This window comes from Felis catus, chromosome B2, assembly GCF_018350175.1.
Source record: "Felis catus isolate Fca126 chromosome B2, F.catus_Fca126_mat1.0, whole genome shotgun sequence".
Taxonomy (NCBI): Eukaryota; Metazoa; Chordata; class Mammalia; order Carnivora; family Felidae; genus Felis; species Felis catus.
In genome coordinates this window covers 55,667,704-55,691,196 of record NC_058372.1, presented here as the reverse complement: position 1 = coordinate 55,691,196, position 23,493 = coordinate 55,667,704, and the positions used below count along the sequence as shown (strand labels likewise).

General features: G+C 35.7%; 1 protein-coding gene and 1 long non-coding RNA gene across 21 annotated transcripts in view; one reads left to right on the top strand and one right to left on the bottom strand.

The window, feature by feature from the left end:
• LOC109500179 overlaps nt 1–23,493 on the bottom strand; it is a 522,281-nt gene that overhangs the window by 521 nt on the left and 498,267 nt on the right. For 4 of the 5 annotated variants that reach the window (XR_002742616.2, XR_006597870.1, XR_006597869.1 and 1 more), the window contains 2 exons: nt 8,626–8,690; nt 1,099–1,228 (listed from right to left, as the gene is read on the bottom strand). This is a non-coding gene — a long non-coding RNA (uncharacterized LOC109500179). The remainder of the gene's footprint in view (nt 1–1,098; nt 1,229–8,625; nt 8,691–23,493) is intronic. The other variant, XR_006597868.1, reaches the window with a different exon arrangement.
• KHDRBS2 (KH RNA binding domain containing, signal transduction associated 2) overlaps nt 1–23,493 on the top strand; it is a 610,124-nt gene that overhangs the window by 550,478 nt on the left and 36,153 nt on the right. For 10 of the 16 annotated variants that reach the window (XM_045057693.1, XM_045057694.1, XM_019830780.3 and 7 more), the window contains exon 8: nt 13,624–13,682. The exons of the other annotated variants lie outside the window; for them this stretch is intronic. In XM_045057693.1, coding sequence (XP_044913628.1) covers nt 13,624–13,682 — 59 coding nt within the window. The remainder of the gene's footprint in view (nt 1–13,623; nt 13,683–23,493) is intronic. 16 annotated transcript variants of the gene reach the window in all.

The window sequence follows — 23,493 nt, the reverse complement described above, 5'->3', positions numbered from 1 at the left end:
AAATGAGTGACTATAGTAGGCAGGACATAAATAGCTATAAATAACTAATCATTTTAGATAAGAATTTTCTTGCCTAATGATTTCGACATTCAGTTGAAGAAAAATTGGGAGTTCAGGGTTTTCGGATTTAGAATTCAAGTGCTATAAGTAAGTGTGAATTAGTATTATATAATATTCAGTAAGACCAAATTATAGATGTGTGAAAAAAGCAAGAGTGGAGTGTGAAGGGCTAGTCAGGAAACACTTGACCATTTCTAAAATAATACAGAGCAGCTGCTATATGCAGAGGCCTATACTGAATATTTCATAACATTATCACATGAGGTATACAGCTTAATCCTCAGATCACAAAGAAACTAGGTTTCCAATGTTTACCTTGCCCAGGCCTAGACAAGGTTCAAACTGATTTGTGTACAATTCCAAAGACTGGGTACTTTGTACTAATACCATAGTGCTCACACCTCAGCTTATTAGGAAACTCTTAAACTGAAGTAATATCTTCTCCCCTGTAATCTCCATTTATATATATTGACCAGTAATCAGCTTGTGAAGCTACACATAATAAATCATTTTGCTCCACATACCAGCCTTTATGAAGATAATGTCCCTCCATCAATATCCAGAATGTGATAGAATGCATTCTTGGCTACGATTCCGCACCCTCCCTAAGTTCACACCCTTTGCTCTGTGATTTTTCAGTGTCTCTCATAAAAGAGGCAGAGTGTTTGCCTCCTCATTATCCTGTATCTTGCTTTGACTAATGGAATAATGTCACATCTGAGCCTACATATTAAGAGGACTATGCATTTCCCACTTGCTCTCTTGCTGTTGCCAGAATAACTTCTCTAGATAGCTATTAGGCCCTTAGTCTTGGCTCCAGAATGAAATGGGGAGTCTGCACCTCAAGGAGTCCAATCCCAGTTCTATCCAAGCTTGAAACAGAGCCCCCAGTGATCCCAGCCTCTGGGAAACCTCTAGCCAAACAAAAACACACGACCTAAACAATTGTCTCTTAGTGCATGATATTAATGTTTTGTAATTGTTTGTTAAGCTGCATTATTGTACCAGTAACATGTAGTATCCAAGGTCAGTACTCACATAGAATGGTTTTTCTCAACTGTTGTCTCCGGTTGACTCCAAGTATGGAGTCCAATGACTCCAGTTGTCCAAGTATCCATCCTGAGGTGTGGCACAGTGATCTCAATACGTTACATCAGAGGAGAATTGCCTGGTGCAAAGCAGTGACATGATTACATCCTGTATAATAATGCTTCTTATTTTAAAGCACTTCAACATCATCTGACCATTGTCATATCATTGGGTTTTATTGAATTTGTTTTCAACTGAAAACCTAGGTTCTTCCTAAATGAACTTCTGTCAAGCCAGTTCTCACTCCATCCTGCATCTTTGCAATTGATTTTTTTAACCTAAACGCAGAAGTGTACATCTCTGTGACATTTCACCTTGTTGTTGAGTCCTTCTATTGTTGATTTTGAACTACTTTTTTGAATACTCATTCTGAAAGTCAGAATATTAGCTATATTTCTTAGCACATCTTATACTTCTTTATCAAGTACTTTTCAAAAAAAAAATTTTAGAAAGACAGAGTACCAAGGACATAGTTCAGTAGCAACCTTTAAATTGACGTTGACCACTAATTAAAATTCTGCTTGAATAGTTCTAAACATAGCCACAAATCTACATGGCTGTACTGTCAGGCAGCATACAAACTATTCACAAAGAAATTATGTAGTATTTTAAAACTATTCATTTACTCAACAAGCATTCATTGAATGTCACTATTTTGCACCTATATATTCAAAACAAAAAAGGCATAGCCCGGTTGTTGATTTATGCACAATTAGTGCAGTTTGTTTTTTGGGGTTTTTTTTTGTCTTTTGTTTTATTTTATTTTATTTTATTTTATTTTATTTTATTTTATTTTATTTTATTTTATTTTATTTTTTTATTTTATTTTATTTTATTTTATTTTATTTTATTTTATTTTAATGAAATTGCAGATCTTGGGGTCTTGCGTCTTTGTGATGCTTATGCACACTAGGTATTGAGAGTCCTTGAGCTAAAGGAAGAGACAGAATTTAAAGAAAATCCTCATTCAATGAGAGCTGCTCTACATGAAGATGTCAGCAAGGCAAATGGGAAGGGGTAACACCTTGCCTGGGAGGCCAGGTAATGCTTTAATAAGCCAACCATTGAGCTAGACCCCAAGAGGATGATGGATACCTTCTTTAGTGAAGAAGTAGAGGAAGTTCCATCTAGATTGAAGGATACCATGGTCAGCGGAATGGGGTGATGAAATGATTCATGATTTTGGGAGACATTCTACTATGTCAGGGTGTAGGGTTTGGTAACAGGGGAGTGATAAGGAAAAGGCTAGATAGGTCATTAAAATGTAGATACAAAAGGGACTTGTATGCCATACTAAAGAATTACCACTCACAGTCTGGGATTAGAGAAAAGGGAAACATGAAAATACACAATTACAATTCAGTTCACAGCATGCCACAAGGATGGTGCACAGAGACACAGCCTCACCTGACTTTAGTTAAATATTGAGAGTTTCTGGAAGAATGTGGCTTTGTTTCCTCACATAAAGAAAGACTTGTCAAAACAGAATCATTGTTATTAATTTAAATACTTTCCCCAGACTTTGTTTTATTTATTTAAATTTCCAAAGTCTGGTACATGAAAATAATCCTTTAATAAGTAAAAAGTGGTTCTGGAACATTATGCAATAGAGGTGAGATTCCATTTCCAATTTGAATGGGGAAGAATATAAATCACCATTAACACATAGCCGTAGTGCAGTTTGCACCAATGAATTCAGTCTCAAAGTCAACTAGAATAGAGTACTGAAATAATTAGAAATTATACTGATGTTTACAGAGCTGAAATCTTACTGATATTCATGAATTATGATTCATCCAAAAAACTAATGTGTATACAGTTGGAATTATGTCCATTTCAAACTAGGGTTCAATAACTTCTATGTATTTGTACCAAAAGCATGTAACAGCTCATTTAATAATGTCATGTATCATTGAGCCTAATTAATCAGTCACTTGAAGGTCTTATTTATAGAAAATAATTGCTATGTTCTAATGATAATTCCATGCAAAAAAAAACCCAGAAGATTAATGTTTTTGTTATAAAATTGCTCACCCTTCATTTATGTAATAAAGGGTCAAAGTAAGCAAAAAATACAAGCTGAATTGGAAAAAAATGCTTAAAGAGAGTCTATAAAAATAGACCATTTTCAGAAATGTATGTGTAGTGTTGAATCCAGAAAGCAAAAGTATATCTAAATGTATTTCTCTCTCTCATTTGGAGCATGAGGTTGTACTCTCAAAATACCCATTTTCTATAAAGCAGATCATTGCAAAGCTGATCATAATTCTACACTAGATGCCTTATATGGACCATCTATCTTGATCATTAATCTATGAGCAGAACAAATATGTCACTTCCCTCATGAATAATCAGCCTATATTTCATCCTGTGAACATTAAATACCATCAACTGAAACTTAAGAGGGCATGTATGGTTATTTCATGTTTCAGAGTATTTCAAGAAGATGAAATCTCTATCAGCATTGCAACCTTTATGAATATGAAAAAGGGGAACTTTATGTCTGTGCCTTTATTGATTGGACAATTACCCATTATTAATATTTACTAAGTGCCTGATATGTACCAGGCACTTATCATGGGGCTGTCTCAGGTTATCTCATTAATACTTGAGGTAAATATTATTATTGCCATATTAAAGGTGAAGAAACTGGAGTTCAGAGAGATTAAATGATTTGTCCAAGATGATACAGTCAATGAAAATGGAAAATAGCAGCTTTCAGTGTTCAGTTCAAATACTTTTTTTTCTGTATTCTGTGTATCATTTCTATAAGAAATACTGATTTTCCTCCAAATGGATCCAAGAATGGATTGTGGACTTTTTCTGTCTCATAACAAGTTACCTTTGAGTGAGAGATTTATATCTTTGACTTTCTTAAAGTAAATTGTCCAGGATAACTGCGAAGGGTTATTTGTTCTCTCCCTCTCTCTCTCTCTCTCTCTCTCCCCCTCCCTCCCTCTCTCACTCTCTCCATCCATCCATCCATGCTCAATGTATTTGGTTTACTAGTTAATCTTGCAAGGCACAAATTTATATTCTGTTTATAAACAAATACGGCCACTCTATAACACAATACTTTTCTGTGTAACACTATTGGTTGGATTGAATGAATGAATGAAATCAATGAATGAATTTCAAAAATATTTTAAACTATGCAAATTTGATGGAATTCCAAAGATACTTTAGAAATACATATGTATCTAAAGCATTGATCTTCTCCCTTGTTAGAACTCTGTGAAAGCCAACATTTCCATGCTGACATTTGAGCATGAAAAAAAGGTATTTGCATTTTAGTTGAAACATGTACACATTTAAAAAGGAATGTATTTCATATAATATTTTGTAGCACACACACAAAATTATCAACATATTTTCAATGTTTAAGAGAGTTTCATTTATTTAATTTTTTTTATTTATTTCTGCATTAGGAATGTATAAGTTATGCAGTTGAGTTTAAGTGTTTCATGTGGTTTATTTTTATACCAAGTTTTTATTTACTAATAATTTCAACGATAGTGAATTCTCAAAAGAGAACATGATCATATATGTGAGCACTGATTTCTAGTATAATAGTTAACTTGTATGTTTCAATTCTCCAGTTGCCCTCAAAATAAAGGCCAATTTCTAAATGGAAAATTCTTGAATGGAAAACGAAATGTATAAAAAATGAACACATAAGGGTGATTAAGTAATTTAAGCTATATTTTTTTCATATTTAAACCTCTTATTAATTACAGTGGTATTAGTATTTGTGATTTTAATCTAAAAACATGAGATTAAGAATTTTAAACTATACATAGGTGGATTCACTCATAATTAGCAGTTATAGTATGTTTTCCTTCCTATGTTTTTCCTGTATAACTGGATGTATCGTAGTTGTGTTTTATATCTATCTGTTTTAATAATTCAGAATATTTCATTTCTAAGCCCTTGAAATTAATTGGTAGCAGCCCAATAAATATTATGAGTCTTCATTTCTATCTACTTGTAGTATTAATCGTGGCAGTGCATTGAGGCCACCATTCATTTGTACAAATTAGTTACCAAATTCAAGCACATTTGGTTGCTTTTCAAAATGTATCAGTGTGTTGCAATCATAATCTACATACTAGGTTTACAGGTTTGTAAGTAGTACTTTCATGGAGCTTTATGAAACTTAACAGAAGGCTTTAATCATCATGTAAGTAGATATAAAAATAAAGAACTACCAATTCGAAATTTGAGGGTGGGATCTGGGCTGAAAACTTAACCTTTACCTGACAAATATTTCTGGAAATACAGCATAAATGCACAACATAACAAGGCTTCAGCGAAAATGCTTAGGAGAGCAGTTTTTTCCCTCAAATTTTCACAACCTAATAAGCCACAGTGTTCCCCAATGCATTGCTAAGAGAATGAGTACAAGATCCAATCCCTTTAGCCAGTGCCCCATATTTTTTAAAAATGTTTTTATTTATTGTTGAGAGGGAGGGAGGGAGAGAGAGAGAGAGAGAGAGAATGAATGAATGAATGAATGAATGAATGAATATGTAAGCAGGGAGAGGTAGAGAGGGGGAGACACAGAATTTGAAGCAGGCTGTAGGCTCTAAGCTGTCAGCACAGAGCCTGGGGCTCAAACCCAAACCCAGGAACCATGAGATCATGACCTGAGCCAAAGTCCGATGCTCAAATGACTGAGCCACCCAAGTGCCCCAGGAGAGCAGTTTTCTTTAAGAGTAAAAATTTTAAGAGTACTTAAGGGCTAAAAATAGGTAGTTATAAGTCTCTCATATTAATACATTAATCAAACCCCTCTATCCCTTCTCCTAAAATATCATTTTACATATTTAAAAAAATATTTTTAATTTTTTTTTATATTTGAGAGAGACAGAGACAGTGTGAGTTGGGGAGGGGCAGAGAGAGCCGGAGACAGAATCTGAAGCAGGCTCCAGGCTCTGAGCTGTCAGCTGTCTGACGCTTAACTGAAAACCACCCAAGTGCCCCTAAAACATTATTTTATATATTTTTTTTATTTTTATTCAATTTGGAAAATAATTAATGAAGCTTTAGTTAAAACTCATCCTCATCTATCTGTCCTACTTCATAGACACAGATCTTACTCCAGAATCAAGAAAAGATTGAAGTGAAAGACAACATAGCATAAACTAAACGCAACTAGAACTTATAAATGTGGAAGCTTTAATCTTTGGAGGACCACAAAGAGCAATGGTGTATTTGTAACGTGTTTAATGATCTCTGGTAATTTTTATATCCTACCAAAGTAAACAGCTGGAAAATTAAGCAATGTGTGGATTTTTAATAAACTGCCTCCCATATTTTTTTCCCACTTATACCAGTCTAACTGGTTTGATGATATGAACACATCTTCTAGAGCGGAGCTCTCACTTATATTACTGCCAGTATCTCCATTTGTAACAAGTGAATGTCCAACACATTTCCTTTATGAGCTTGGTTAGTCTCGGTAGCTCCTGAACTAGCCTGATCCACCATCAGTGTGGTTTCTCCCACCACACAAACACGGACACCAACTGCTAGATTGTGAAGCAACATAGAAATGTGTTATTATGTCGCAGGTGGGTGCACTAAGAACTTGCTTAGAAAAAATAGTTTGATTGTGGTGATGATATTATTTGGTTTTCTAGAAACCGCATTTCATCCTAATGTTGTCTATTGTGCTCACTGCCACTTGATTAACTGTCTTAGTAAACTGCTAACATAGTCTATTTAGGGTAAAATGCTCCTCTGTCCACCAAAAAAGAACTGGAATTTTCCATACCTGATTTTCTTTCTCGTTTTACAATTGATCATTGATAAATTAATCTGATCTCTTTCCTACCTCTTTTACTTCACTTCCTTATATATTGGGTTTTTTTTTTCCTCGAAGTATTTTTTAGTGTCTACAGTCTTGATATCAAAAGGCCAAAATGTGCACAATTTTACTAATAATTACATATTGTTTAATAAGTCATTTTAGCTAACATGTTATATCTTGATTTCATATATGTCCCAATTCCTAGGAAAGTTATATATGCTATAACCACCACAGTAATTAAGGTCCAAACCACCAATAATTTTCATTTTAATGAACACTTCCACAATTGTCACAATGTGTTTAGATACCTTGAGAGCTAAATTTTCTAAAATATAAGGTGGAATAACAGTGAACTGAAAATTAAATAACCAGGTTGTGTTTAAACTGAATTTGTTTGTTCACTTTATTCACATTTCAACATTAAGAACATGTAAACGAAACAAATGTAATAAAATGATAGTTTCTGAAATAATGAAAAGTATAGAGCCAACACTACAGTCTACTTTCTCTAGCTAAATCTTGTATGATTTTAAAGTTCAAAAATAATATAACAATATAAAAATCACAGATGCATTGGTCAGTTACAGTATTTTTAAGCTGTCAATCTGAATTTCATTCATATCAGAAAATAATTTTTTTTCACTGCTCCCATTACTGTCACTATAACTAGATATTCCTTCTGAAGCATACACAAAGTTTTACAAAGATATTTATAGCAAGATATTCTAAGATTATTCATGTTCAAACACAGTCATGTCATCTTTGAATTCTTTTATTCAGTCATTTATTCATTCAACAAACGTTTACTGGATGCCTGTTTATCTTCAAGGGACTGCTTTAATTGCCACCATATTATTTTGGATATGGGGCATAGCTTCCTTAGTAAGGAGATCCACAATTCAGTGGCCTAAACAAGAAACAAAGTTTATCTCCCTCACATATAATAGACATGCACAAGTAGGTGGGCTCTGCTTCATGGCGCCATTCAGGGATCTAGGCTACTGGAATGTCATCGGTCTTAGTTTGGCTGCTATGACACAATACCATACATGGGGTGGATATAAAAAGAAATTTATTTCCTAAAGTCCTGGAGGCTGTAAGTCCCAAATCAAGGTGCCAGCATGGTTGGGTTTGAGTGAGAACTCTATTCTAGGTTGTAGACTTCTGTCTTCTTCTTGTATCCTCACATGGTAAAGAAAGAAAGAGCATGAGAGCTCTCTGGGATCCCCTTTTCAAGGGCATACTCTCACTCAGAAGGGCTCCACTCTCACGATCTAATTACTTCCCAAAAGTTCCACATCCTAACACTATCACATGGGGGGGTTAAGATTTCAACATACAAATTTGGGGAGACAAAAAGATTTGGTTCACTCCACCATCATTAACACAGTTTTCCAAAATAGTTCCAAGTCATTCACATTTCCAATCAGTTACATAAAGTTGAAACGAAGTAGAGGACAAAGGAATTTACTTTTATGCAGATCATTAAAACATTTTTACACATCACTCTACATCTATGCTAGGAAATATAATTCTGAGATAGTCTTCCTTATGCAAAAGACAAATGGACTTGGAAGGGATAACTAGAAGTCTTCTCTGTCCAACCCTCTAGCTATGCACATACAAGTGAATACACTTCTTCTCATTAAAACAAAGATACCTACCTATTACCCAAGAGAGAAAATCCAAGTTCAATTCCAATTACTGCAGCCAGCTCAAAATCCAGAAACTATGGAAAATATACAGAACATTAGGTTTTGATATGGTTCTTTGAGGTCTGACAACCTATAAAATGATGAGCAGATTATCTTTGCCACTCTCAACTTTCTTCCCCATACATAATACCCAATATAAAGTGGTGGAAAAGGAACAGAATCACCACAATAGAAACTTTCATTGGGAAACACTGAAGGCTCCATAGGCAATAACAATTATAAAATCCGCCAAGTAGACATTAAAAGACACCTAAGCAACCACGCTGAAGTAAGTTTTTTGGGTAGTGCATCTGGCAACCTTGTGGGTTTTTTCGTGTTTGTTTGTTTTTGTTTTTTTTGTTTTTTTCTGGAGATTATACCAGATTTACTAGAAGGTTCTTCTTTATCCTAATGGATAAATCGTCTTAATCCATAGCCGCATCTGTATTGAGTCAAGTATAGTGTGCCCTCGTTGGGGACTTCATAATTTTTACAGCCAGCATGCTTGTACATGTTCAGGAACCTGAGGAATGTTCTAGGGATCATACGTGGCAGTGAAGTCTAATGGGAAGGGGTGAGGGCATTTTTGAGCAACCCTCATCTCTTCTTTCTGTCATACAGAAACAGCTGACTTCTCTAATCCTGCCAAACCACAAGTTTCTGAACACTCTTTCATTTTAAATTATAGAACTCACACAAATCAGGCAGAAATAACTTCTCTTAGCAAAGTTCTTCACTTCTGTTTCTTCTGGAAAAATGGCCCATTCTTATTTAAGCTCATGACTTTTGTAAACCTTTCTAAAAACAGCAGGATTAAGAACATTTGGGCTTTGTTCAGCTTTTTCCTGTAGTGTCAAAATATATGCAGACCTATATGCAGCCTACTGTTCCAAGTTCACAGGCAATGGCATAACAAGGCCTATTAGCTTTCTACCCTACTATAATTTTTCTCCTTGCACTCTCCACTCTCCCACTAAGCTAATGCCCAGTATTTGGGGATTTTAATGGCAGTTCTACACTTCTCCATACTCATTTCTTTGACCAATTGTTGTGACAGAGAGATTCAAAGTTCAGTGGCTCAAACAAGATAAAAACCATTTTTCCCCCCACAACAATCCCTAAGGTAGGCAGTGGTTTAGACTAAGTCTGCTCCAACACGATCATTTAGAGACAGAAGTTCCTCTCATGTTGCCACCCATGACTTCCTAAAGCACTGTCTTTATTTGCATGGTAACTACCAGATCATTACTTTGAGTGCCTTCTACCAACTAAGGAGATGACTGCACAAGTCCAAGATGAGCTTGCCATTGAATTGGAAATAACCTCAGGGTTTCCACTCTGACTTATGTGTACACCCTGTGCTTCCTGACTTAGTCACAAGGACACATCTAGTTGTAAGGATAGGTGAGGGATGTATTTATTCGCAGTGCAGCCATTTGTCCGTGCAAATGTTTTCTGAGGGAAGAAATGAGAAGTAATGTTTAGACAAGCAAAGGTATGGACTCTGACAGAGACCACTATGCTTATTATCTGTTATTTTGCATTATCCATTATTTTACAAATATCTGATATGTTCCACTTTCCCATTTTTAGAGTAGCTAAAAGTTAAAACTCCCTCTTGTTGTGGATGTATCATTTAGGACAGACAATAACTGTAGTTTCTTTGTCATGGTCTCTCTCTTTTTGCCATCCCTTACCTTCATCAATTAAAATTGAAACTGAGGGGGCGCCTGGGTGGCTCAGTCAGTTAAGCATCTGACTCTTGATTTCAGCTCAGGTCATTATCATAGTTGTGAGATGGGGCCCCATGTCAGGTTCTGTGCTGAGCATGGAGCCTGCTTAGGATTCTCTCTCTCCCTCTCTCTCTGTCCCTCCACCACTAACTCTCTCTCTCTCTTGCTCTCTCTCTCAAAATAATAAATAAGTAAACATTACAAAATTCAAATTGAAATCCAATGAGAAACATAATAATGCCACTAGACAGAGTTTGGAGCTAGTGGTCTTCATACAGCACTTTGCGAAACATAGGTTTTTTCAAGGAAACATGATTGATTGTGACAAAGGGAAAGAGAAGCTGCTGTCGATGCCCTCATTTTCTCTTCATCCATATAAATGGGAATGCTGCCTGTTAAATCATATTCTCATGACTTCCATCTCTTGATCATCCAGGGAATCAATGTAACATCTCTCAGAAATTTGCGACACATGCATGAGGGTTCTCAATGAGGCTGTATCACCCGTTTTAAGTTAAGTATGTGAAAGAAGAGAGAAACATCCAGCCACTAGCCAATGGCCTTAGACCAAGGGTGGGAAGAAACACATACTACCATACATTTTTTTCTAGACCTTAGTCTCAAGGGTGGGAAGAAACACATACTACCATACATTTTTTCTAGACCTTAGTCTCAAGGGTGGGAAGAAACACATACTACCATACATTTTTTCTAGATAATTTGTGTATAGATATTCTGGCCAATGAAGGCTGCACTCAGTAATCTTCTCTTTTTCCCAACTACTTTGTACTAAAACTGAGTAAGTGAATTCTCAGTTGCCTCCCTAATTTCTCTCTCTCATTTTCACCTCTAATACATAGACTTGTATTTTCTTTTTTGCTTCTCTTTCCTTATTATCAATGAAATCTAAAGTATTTAATATAATGAGACCTATGAGATTGCCTTGAGGGATAATGACAACCACAACCTTTTAGGCCTATCTCTCCTTTCAACCTAACCCTTTGGTATCTGTGGCCCACCCTCAGCCGTTATATAATTTGGTATTTGATCTTAAGCCATTTTCTTGCCACACTTCATCACTGGACCAGTGGCCCATAGATTTAATAAAATTCTTAGAGGAGACTGGAACTCCAAAGTTAAAATCTCTGCTTTTTATTGAACACTTGGGGAAGAGGATTATTTTATGTATGGAGGTGTTGCTTCTTAGGTAAACATAAATGAGGATCTGAATATTCCAAGGTAGAGTAAAACCTTGGTTTGTGAGCATAATCAGTTCCGATAATATGCTTGTAATCCAAAGCACTTGTATTCAAAGCAAATTTCCCCATATGAAATAATGGAAACTCAGATGATTCATTCCAAAACCCAAAAATATTCATATAAAAATGATAATACTGTAATATAATACAAAATAATAAAGAAAATAAAAAATATAGGGCAAAATAAATTAACCTGTACTTACTTTGGAAAACCTTCATGGCTGGTGTGAGGGAGATGAGAGAGAAGAAGATTATTGTAGGACAACTTTCACTATCACTAACAGAATCACTGCTATCTATTGGCTCAATGGATCTTTTTCTGCATGAGAGCCATTGTATCTGCTCACACGGATGTTGACTATAGTATAGTATTAATAAACTTTTGTCATAGCCTGTATTTAATGTAGCTGGTAATAAGGCAGCAGAGGAAAGGGTCTATATTTGTAGGCAGCCTGACCTAGAATGAAGCAAAGCATTCCTAAGCTTACTCTTACATGGAAAAGCAAAGGGCTGCCCATAGGTGCTTTGAAGTGACAAAAAAAAATCCACAAGTGTCATTTCTGGGCACCTTCCAGTGTTCTGAAAAATCACTGATTTCTGCCAAACACCATGGCCTGAGACTGAGCATCTGAATAGAGGAGACAATCACCCATAATCCCACAGCAAGAGAAGAACGACTGCCTCAGTTGTGATCATGTGACATTGGCAACACGTAATACTCATATTGCAAGACATCGCTCATTTATCAAGTTAAAATTTATTAGAAATGTTTGCTTGTCTGGTGGAACACTCGCAGAACAAGTTACTTGCAGTCCAAGGTTTTACTGTACTTAAAAGGAATTAGTAATCTTGACATTATTTATAAATTTATCTTATATAATATTTAAAATTATAAATGAAGATTCAAGCAGAGGATGTAAAATGAAGGAGCTTATTTGAGGGGAAATATCATATATCCTAAATTATAAATATAAATATAAATGTGAATATATTAATATAGTAATTTATTCTGAGGACATCTCAGAAGTAACTAAAATGGCTAAAGGAACAGTAAATGGCCAACTGTTTTAAATGGTGCTAATGTAAAATGAGGACCATGTCTTGACCACTGGATTTGAAAATGTCAGGATATTGACAAGAGCTGTTTCAGTGGAGACAACAGCCTGATTGGAATATCTTCAAAAGCATGTGGAAAGCAGTGAAGAGAGTGAACAGTTGCCTCTTTTCAAGAAATTTTTCTGTAAAGGGACAGAGAAAGGGCAAGTCACTAGAAGAAGATGTGGGGGTGAGGGAGGACTTTTTTGGGAATGAGAGATATATGAAATGCTTGGATGCTAGTGAGAATGGTACCTTAAAGGGGGAAGTACCGCTGCAGGACAAAGTGATGACAACTGTAGTGGGGGAAGCCTGTTAGTAACTTGAGTAAGAAATGAAGGAAGGACACCTTCTTGTCAGTTATTGAAACACAGAAACATGTAGCAAAATATTAAGTAAAAATAAACAGCTTATATATTTGAGAAGTTCATGGACATGCCGTTGAAGGGCTAGAGGGGAGTATAAATATAATTTCAGTGTTTGGAAGTAAAGATGAAATTGATGCTTAAGGTAACAGCATTAAAAGCCACATACAGTTGACCAGATTGTCATCTTGTATAGCATAGCACTTTTTCTTGGAAATAGACCTTTATAACTTTCCTCTTGACAAATTTTGAAGTATGATACTTGTGTTTTAAGGAAAATTTGATTTATAAAATTGGAGGTTAGAGATAAAAAAGTTCTGAGGTGGCATGAGAAAATCATAGCGCTCCTTGTTAGTAACCTGTATGTCTTACAGAGTATTTTTTAGGATTGTGTTTTATGCTAGAGGTTCTTGGGATATTACTTTAGCACACATTTTGCTTTCAAATTCCATATGAGTTTCTGGGTTGATTCCCCCTTATTACAGTAGCATTGATTGCTGTCTAAATCTGTTGCAGTGTGCCTGAATACTATGACTACGGTCATGGAGTAAGTGAGGATGCCTATGACAGCTACGGTAAGACGTTTTCTTTACTAAAACTGTGAAATCAGAACATCCATCAGTCACTGACAACTCAGAAATTACTTCTATCTTTCTACCCCCAGTTTTTACAGAAGTCCAGACTAAATTGATTTATGTAATTCCAGGGTGAGATCTGACGTCCAACAGCCAGTCCCAGAAAACTGGACAGATCAATTTTGATCAAAATTTCAAAAGCAATTAATCACAATCATAGATCGTTTTCAACAGCAACAGTGAGCATTTTGAATAGTGTCTTACATGTTCCACTGTGCCCATTGTCTGACTCATTGATTTGACAACAATGCTGTGTCTTTCCTGCTGTCACAAAGATCATCAGGGCAATATACAGTTAAAATATTTTACAACTTTTAAGGGCAGAAAATGTGGCTTTCAAGTTATTTTTTTATAGCGTGCATAGGCATAGTTCTTAAAAGTGCCACATAATGCTTGGCATGAGAATTAATCAAACAGCATGTCAGTCTATAAAAATAATTAATTTCAAAAAATACACCATTTAATTAAAATACTTAAAGTTAATTGTAATTCAATTCAGTAAGATTTATTGAGTATCTGTGACATATCAATATAGTATATCACTTTTGAAACGTAGTTTTTCATCCCTTAAAATCTATATGCAGTATCACCAGTTAACCACCTTGAAAACACTCATGTAGTTTTTTCAGCCCCAATTTTTATTGAAATAATACCAAGGCCTCTCCATTTCTCTTTATGGGGAGCAGTAAAAGAGATCATGAATGTTGCCTCTGTGTTGGGGCTCCACATTATGAAGGTGCGGTGCTCCATAAAGATGCGGAAGGGAAGGTCCAGAGCTCAGGAGGAAAGGAGGAGGTGCACCCTCCTTGGAACTAGAGTTACCAAATAGACTCACTTCTCTAAGGCAATCATGAGGCCAAGCTCAGAAATAGTAGAAAAATAAAGCACCCCCACAATGATTGCCATTCATAAGCTGATTACATACATATATTTTATCATTTATTTTTTCATAATAAGTTGAACTATTAAGTGTTTTGAGCTCCATTTTATAATGAGGAAACGGAACAACAGAGGTTAAGCCGATATGAGAGTACAGCCGTGAGGCTCGACTTCGGTTTTTATATTCTCATCGGTGGCTGGAACGCTATTAATTGCTGCTACCATACATGAAGTACCTACCTATTATGTCTCTGTACTGAGCAATTTATAACGAGGATTAGAGATAACAGAAATAATCCTCCTTCAACATTATATGTATATCTATAGAATCTAGTCCCCATTAGACACATACAGGGTACACACTCCTGTTGCCATCTGCATTTGACAAATAAATAAGGGACTAAGGCTCAGAGCAGTAAGTAACTTGCCTGAGTTAAACAATTAGCAAACGACAGAGCAAGAATGTGAATTCAAGTGTGTCTGATTTTGTTGTTGGGAAGTGGGGGGCAGAGTTCAGTCGACCTAGTGAGAAAGAACAGGATCTGCTACTTTAAACCTGACTTTGTGTTAAAGGAAGGGAATTGAGCTCAGTGAGATTTCTCTAAATCCTTCCAGCTGCTCTCCCACTAATCTAAGGTTGTCTACAGTATTTTACACGAAAATAATTAGTCTAAAATGAGCACTAGGCTCACTCTCTCTCAGATTCCAGCTTCTCCAGCACCAAATGAACCTAATCTCCCTGCTGTGAGAGACAGGCATATTCTCCAAAATAACTTAAACATATTTTCAGAAATTATTTCACAGAAAAAATAAGTGATAGACAAGTTTGCACAGGTCTGGCTCAGTTGGTACAGCATTTGCTTAGTTCAACAGAGCAATAAGTCACTCTGCATTGTTCCAAGCATATTCTTAATCAAATAGGAATCAAGCCATATGCCTTGTATAATTAGTTACTAAGGATGATAGATGAATAAGATACAGCATGGGCCTTTCTTTAATTCATTCAACTTTGTGCATATAGGTATCACCAGGCTGTAGGAACATGATGTTGTACACAATAGACGTTTTCCTTCCTCAGTTCCTACTGTTTACTGTTGAGAAACAGATGGGTACATATAAAAACTCGTGCCATATTGGGGTGCCTAGGTGCCTTGTTCGGTCAAGCATCTGACTCTTGATCTCATTTCAGGTCATGATCTCACAGTTCATGGGATCAAGCCCCACACTGGGCTCTGTGCTGACAGCACAGAGTCTCTTGGGATTCTCTCTCTCCCTCTGCCCCTCCCTGCTTGTGTGAGCTCTCTCTCTTTAAATAAATAAATAAACTTAAAAAAATGCACCAGATTATAAACCATATGATACAAGAGAACGTCAGAGAACATTATTTATGTAACAAATATTTATTTAGTGGCTAACACGTGTAAGCCATTGTTCTCAATTCTGGAGATACTGTAGTGAACAATCTCTTCACACTTACATTATTATTTATAAATCACTTTTTTTAAAAATGGAATCTTCATTGCAAAATACAGTCATTGCTTTTTATACTTAGCACAACAATTTGAAGAAAATCACACCTATGAGCTTTATTTTATGGAATTACATGTAGTAAAATCAATGGCAGGGATGAATCTGACGGTGTAGTTGGGTAATAGGAGATGGGTTTTCTCTTTCTCAGTTATTTACATGTTAAAATGTTACCACCATGTAAGGTAGTAGAGAAAAGGTGTGAACACAAACTATTGCTTCTCAGATCTTATAAGGGACACGAAGGGGGCCATGGTCAGGAGAGTGGGGCTCACCTCTGTAACCGATAGGTCTTACATGATTCTTTCTTGGTTATTTGATTCTTCTGCAGCAAAGTCTCAAGACAACCCCTTTTATTTAAAAAGCTACACCTACCCAAAAGCACTAGATTTCATCCTGGGTCAAATTACAATTTACCCATAACCAATTCTCAGCACATAGAAACAGTTGATAAATTATTTTTTAATGAAGTAATGAAGAAAAGGCAGAAAAGGATTTGACTGGACAGAGTAAGAAAGTTATTAAGTAGGAATTTTTACATAATAACCTAACCTATTTTATTAACTAAAATGTCAGCTAAATTGACCATATTCTTAGCATTTGAAGATTACGTATATACATGTGCCTAAAAACAGACTGATGTTTAGGGCCATGATTTTTTCTTTGACCACTAGGATCTGTTGCCATATTGTGACATTACTGAGCAAGCATTAATTCAAGAATAAACTTCACATTCAAGGTGTTTTTATTCTTTGCTTGAAAATGTTGGTATGTCAACACTCTATGCATTCTAATTTAGGAAGTGCTTCTTGATTTTCATGTCAGAAGGATAATTGTTCAGGAGAGTTTAGTTATTTTATTGAGGTCAGAAGTGATATCCCAGGGGCTGAAGCAAAGAAATCTAGCTAATATGTTGCAACCTTCTTTCCTGGTGTAGATCTCATAGAAAATGATATGTGTGCAGTGCAGTGGAACTGAAGGAGGAGCTGCTCACAAGCCAGGATTCAAGCTGTCCAAGGTCCATTCCACAACCCCATAACCCTCTCAGCTCACTACAACCTATCTCTGGTATACATTAGGCCACAGAAGGGGGATCAGAGACTCTAAACAAAAGCAATTCTGTTTTAAATGATGCACATGTGAAATTGATTTTATTTTTCTAGATTTTGTGGGTTTTTTTTTTTTTTTTTGCCACAGGTGTTCAGAAATCTAAGCAGATACATAGGTCTGATTAACCTAACAAATAAGTTATTTTTTTTTCTTATTCTAAAAGTAATACACTTCCACTATAGAAAGTTAGTTTTGAAAAAGACAGAAATTTTCAAACCATCCTGAATTACACTACTATATTCATTCTTTACTTTTTGTTATATATTTTGCCAGTTTTTTAATCCATCATGATACACATTTAAAAAGAGAACACAAAATAGGATACTTAATAAAAATTCTTTTAAGATTTTCCTATCATTAAATAGTTTGTTTTCAGTTCTGAATCATTACAATTATACCTTGACAAAATGCACAATTTAATATACTTTCACATGCAGTATCAGAATTAACCACTACTATGATCAGTTGAAAATGATCCTGCTTTTGTATAACCAGGAAATAAAGAAAATACTTGCAGTCTATCCATATTATTACTATCTCATATAGTAATGAGATTTAAATTTTGAGAATTCGCATACGCTCATATCTTCTATAGACAATAGTAAAAGGGCCAAGTCAAAAGCTGAGAAATAGTAAGCGCTCAGCATCATAATCTTAAAGTCTAATTAATAAATTAACATGCATTATACACATCCAGATTTTAGTGTTAGCTTATTACACAAAGGGAGCTTCAAGTACAAGTTTCTTGCTGATAGGTTGCTTATCCTATCATATCCAAATGGGCAGATGATAAAATTTAAATATGCATGTGGAACAGTTATTTGAGGACCTATTCATCTCAAATACAGATTGGTTGATGTTTTTTCATTAATTTTCCATACCTTACATATTAACTCATATCCATTTATAGCTGACCTTTAATGAGTTGTGCACAGACTTAAATCAGTAACACTTAAACCTTGCATCTCCACTGATTTGTTCAATTCCTTTCTGAATTAGTAATTTCTCTCTGTTACAGTTTGATTGTATCATTGGTACAGATATTAAATCTCAATGGGAAGTCTGTATTTTTTATAAAATAAATAGCCCCGCTTCTCACTTTCCTGGCAACGCTGCAGATTTGGACTGTAAGTGAGGAGGCTCAGAATCAGTTGCCTCTCCTGCTAGATTGGTGGAAAGACCTGTGTGGTAAACAGCTTTGGGAAAGGAGGAAGGAATGTTCTTCAGGATAATTGGATCCTGCATTCAAAAGACTCACAGATGGAATCTCTCATTTAGGATTCCTTTAGAAATGATTTGAAATAAACCACTGGAAGTAAAAATCCAATCATTCAGTGTGATGCTTCACTCTGAATCTTCATAAATTGTGTGCATCACCAGATTAAAATTATATTTGTGTCTTTCAGGCCCATAATTCATGTTGAAGTGGCAAATATGTTGACTTCAGAGAAAAACATGCATCCTTTTGGACTTCATCACAGTTAGATTATTTAAGATATTTGCATACAATTTAATATTAATGATTAAACTCTTTTCTGGTAACACTATAAATATAAAATTTTAAATATTAAATCTTTTCAACGTGAGTACTAAAATACAACATATATTATTTATTATATTTAATATTTAATGTTTTCATGTGTATTAAACATTTCATTGATCTTTAATTATTATTAAATTAATATTTAAATATTAGGTTTCTGATAACTTGAATTTACTTTGGATCACAAATATTTGACTTACAGGAATCCAAATCAGTTTCTTCATTTTAAAAATATTTCCTAACTTATCAGAGTCATTATAATTGTTTTGGTTAAGTCTGAATAGTTCATAATTCAGTAAGGGTGCATTTTAAATATAGTGCATAGATTAGCTTGGCTAAACAATGTTTCACATAGGAAACATTCTCTAAATTCTCTCTGAGAATGACAGCTAAGAATGGACGGCAAGATTCTCTTCTCAGAGAAAAGAACTGTTTATTAAAATGTATTTAATGTATGAACTGAAGAGCTAATTATGCATCCATTCTTTAGTGGCATTTAAGATGACAGCTGTGTGGAAGCAAGGAGGATAATATTAATACACTGTCTTGAAATGAATGAAAGCAAAAAGAATTTTGTGCTATATTCTAGGGTATTTGAGTGCCTCACTTCAAGACGATTGCAGAACACAAAACCCATTTTGTGTTCAGAGGCAGGAATGATTATTATCCCAGTATGAAAATAAGCCCTGAATTGATTTATCTGTGAAAACAGCAAAAGAAAATGAAGCTAACTGGCAATCATGCCATCCATGTGATTCAAGAACAAAGACTGTCCATTTTTAAGAGTAAGTGGAAATATAAATTTGAGGAAATTGATTTTACAAATGAAGATGAGTTCCTTAATATGGGCAAGAATTTACCAGACATTTTAAAAACTAATGTATACAACCAATTTATTTTTCCTAGGACTTATTAATATTGAAATTGCTACATGATAGGCTACTGAGAAAAATACCACTGTTATTTATTCTATTTAACTTTTAATATAGATTTTTAAACTCTATTTTTAACCAAAAAGATTAATGAAATGGCGCTTCTAAAGTATTTTTTATGTTTACTTATTTATTTTGAAAGAGAGAGACAGTAAACAGGACAGGGGCAGAGAGAGAGGGAGAGGGAGAGGGAGAGGGAGAGAGAGAGAGAGAGAGAGAGAGAGAGAGAGAGAGAGAGAGAGAGAAAATCCCAAGCAGGCTCCACACCCTCAGCCTAGACCCCAATGTGGAGCTCGAACTCACAATGCATGAGATTCTATGAGATTAATTACAGATTTTAGAATCACCTGGTGAACCTTGAAAAAAATACCAAAGCCCAGTTACTACCCAAGATCAGCTCCATCACAGTTTTGGACATAAGAACTGGGCATCAGTTGAATAGTGGTCTCAGTGGTCCTATCCGAAGCTAAAGTTGAGAATAAGTTTTAGATACATACATGGGAACTTGATGAAAAGTAGCCAATGATCTTAATATGAATGGTCAAAACTGTGCCAGGCACTTGCATCCTTAAAGGCACCACACAAGTTATGCACAGGCTGCCTTTAGAACACTGGGTACTTTAAAAGCAAATATTGTGTTATAGGACCTGACATTTTCAGTTCACTTTAAAAAAAAAAAGCTGTAAGTTTAAGTAATGGAAAATAGAATTTGTCCTTTTTTTGAACAATGGTGTGCTGAACAGTTAAATCTTAAACTTGACGTTGTCTAAAATACACCCAACAGATAGAGAGTCCACAAAAAATTATAGCCCACAAGCACCCAACAATTCTCTTGTTGAGACAATAAACCAAGCCATAGGAAAGTTCTTTTATCACTTTCTTTTCTGCTGAGCTAATGGGGCAATCATTTTAACTGATGGGGAGGGAGGAGTTGAGTGATTTATTGTCAGAATCTTGGGGTGAACAGATCATGTACAAAAAGTATATTCAATATGACATAGATTTTCATTTAGAATATACAAAACGAGCTGTTTTTAAAACACAAAGTACAGAATACAAAATATAAAGCTGGGAAAACATTTTCTTAGAAATACACTAGCAAAGAAAAAAATATACTAGAGGCCTACCACCTTAGGGGGTCTTTATAATAAATTTCCACAGTTTGGGGAGATTTTTATGTTTATTAAAAGAGGATATGAATTTTAAAAAGACCAGGACACCTTGTCCTGAAATACATGTGTAACATACATTTATCAAATATGTCATAATTTATTGAATGATTCAGTGGGAACTTATATATATGCTGAAAAAAGTATGCCAGTTGAAAATATAATTATGATTATTGATGACTAATATCAGTGTCTTTTTGTAAATGACCTAACCATATGAAGATCTTGTCAAACCTTTAGTTCTGCTGGTAACAAAATATGCCAGGGGATGGGGAGGATGGATCTAGAACACTTAGGTCAGTTTCTCTGGAGCCTGGCAACTGTGCAGGAAGATTCCAGAAATCCCCTTGTGATCAGGGGAGTACAGCAGCAGAAGATAGACAGATACCCCTGGAGGCCATTAGCATTTGGAAATTCCAGCAGGGATAGGTCCAGTTATGGGCCAAGAGCTAGGTAGGATTTGGCTGCTGAGAAGACTGGGGAGAGCAAACAAAGAAATTAGGGTGAGTGCTTAGAGTTAGCCCAAATGTCACAAGTTAAGGGCACAAGTGTCCACAAAACTGCCCCTACTTCACACTCCAGTCACACATTTGGGAGACTCTAGACCACCTTCTCTTCTGACCATTTGGCTATAGATTTGGAGTTCCCACTACCCCCTTGGGTTTGATAATTTTTCAGAATGACTCACAGAAGTAAAGGGCTTCTGTAAAGAAAGGGCTCTAACTTACAATTAATTTTATTGGAGCAAAAGGAAAGAAAGCAGGAGGAGGCAAAGAGAGAGATACATAGAGCAGGGCCTGGGTGAATCCCAAATATGAAGCTTTGAAAGTCTTCAGGATGGCACTATCCCTCCTGGCATACTGATGTGTAACAACACACAACGTATCGCCAAGCTCTTGAAAACCTCAGTGCCCAGAGTTTTCATTATAGCTCCATGATGCAGCATGAATGCCTGAATCATCTCCAACTCCTGCCTCCTTTTCTCTCCAGATTGGGCTGATATCACTTGGTTAATGCCCAAAACCTCTAACCTCCTGGTTGGTCTTTCAAGTGGGACCAGCCCACATCCTGAGTCATCTCATTAGCATGAACTATCCTGTGTGGTTTGAGGAGCCACCACTGATAACAAAGACCTTCCCATCACTCCAGGACATTCCAGAGTTTAGACTTAACTTCACCGTAACCAGGGACAAAGGGCAGCCAAAATGTTTGTTTCCGGAGGGAGAGGGTGGTGGTAACAACGTGAGCACCCACCTGGGAAAGCAGGCAGAGGCATGCTGAGAGGAAAGCAGAGTCAGAGCTGGTCACTGTCAACATTTTGCTGAGCTTAAAACCTGGTATTCTGTAACTCCCATAACTTGGTGTTGGTCTAAGAATATACTCTGGGCTCATTTCTCTTCTCAAGTATAGAAATGACAGATGTGAGGGGAGTAAGGCAATCAAAACTGTTACAAATTCAGTTTCTTTGTCTATGAAGCTATGCTACCTAGCGTACCTTCTTCACTGAGTTGAGGGCATTATTGGAATTCTTAGAGAAGAGAATCATAAAATAGTATTTTGTATCATCATTCTTATCCTTCCATTATTTTTCATAAGTGGCTGAATTCTGCAGACTTTTGATTGATTCAGGATTTTATTTCACAACAGTAAAAGTATTTTTTAAAACTCAAGTCACAAAAGATTCTACGTTGTGTCCAATTATCAGCCACCATTTTTTTTCTGTACCTTCCATTTTGGAATATTTTGCATATTTTTTCTCTTCTATTTTTCATTTTTAGTGTTTATTTTTGAGAAAGAGAGAATGTGAGCAAGGGAGGGGCAGAGAGAGAGAGAGAAAGAATGTGAAACAGGCTCTAGGCTCTGAGCTGTCGGCACAGGGCCCAGGGTGAGGCTTAAACTCAAGAACCATGAGATCATGACCTGAGCTGAAGTCAGACGCTTAACTGACTGAGCCACCCAGGTGCCCCTATGCATATTTTCAGTATGTACTACATTTTAAAAATTCATATTTTTATATCAACAAATGGACTTTGGAGTCAGTTTACTTATCTGTTTCATCTTCCACGTGGGCAATGGAAAACACCTGCTTTCAAAAATCACTTAGGGACTTCACCTAAGAGCTTCTTCAAAGACTAAAATGAATTGCACTGTTTTCGAGGAACTATTGGTATTTAGGAGAAGTTCCCCAGTAGCTAAGAGAAGCTTTTAAGAAGCCCCAAAACACCCAGCCCATCTCTGGCGTGTGGGATCACTACCAGAAATCATCATTATCATTCTTAGGATGAATCAAAATAAGCAATAAAAAAACTAATCTATAAATATTTACTAGTTGCTAAGGGAAATATAAGTTTTTTCTCAACATATTAAGCAAAATGAAATCATTAATTTGCTGAAATACAACAGGTATCTAAAGTTTGTGTCTTATACTTGAAACCTTTGATTGGTTTGTTCTACTGGTTTCTTCCCCTAATTGGTCCATTTCCATGCAACAACAAGATGCCCTTCCTTTTGAGAAAAAGAGTTTAAAATCTTAACTATACCAACAACACTCATTGTATTTCAAGACCCAAGACATTTTTTTCAATGAATAC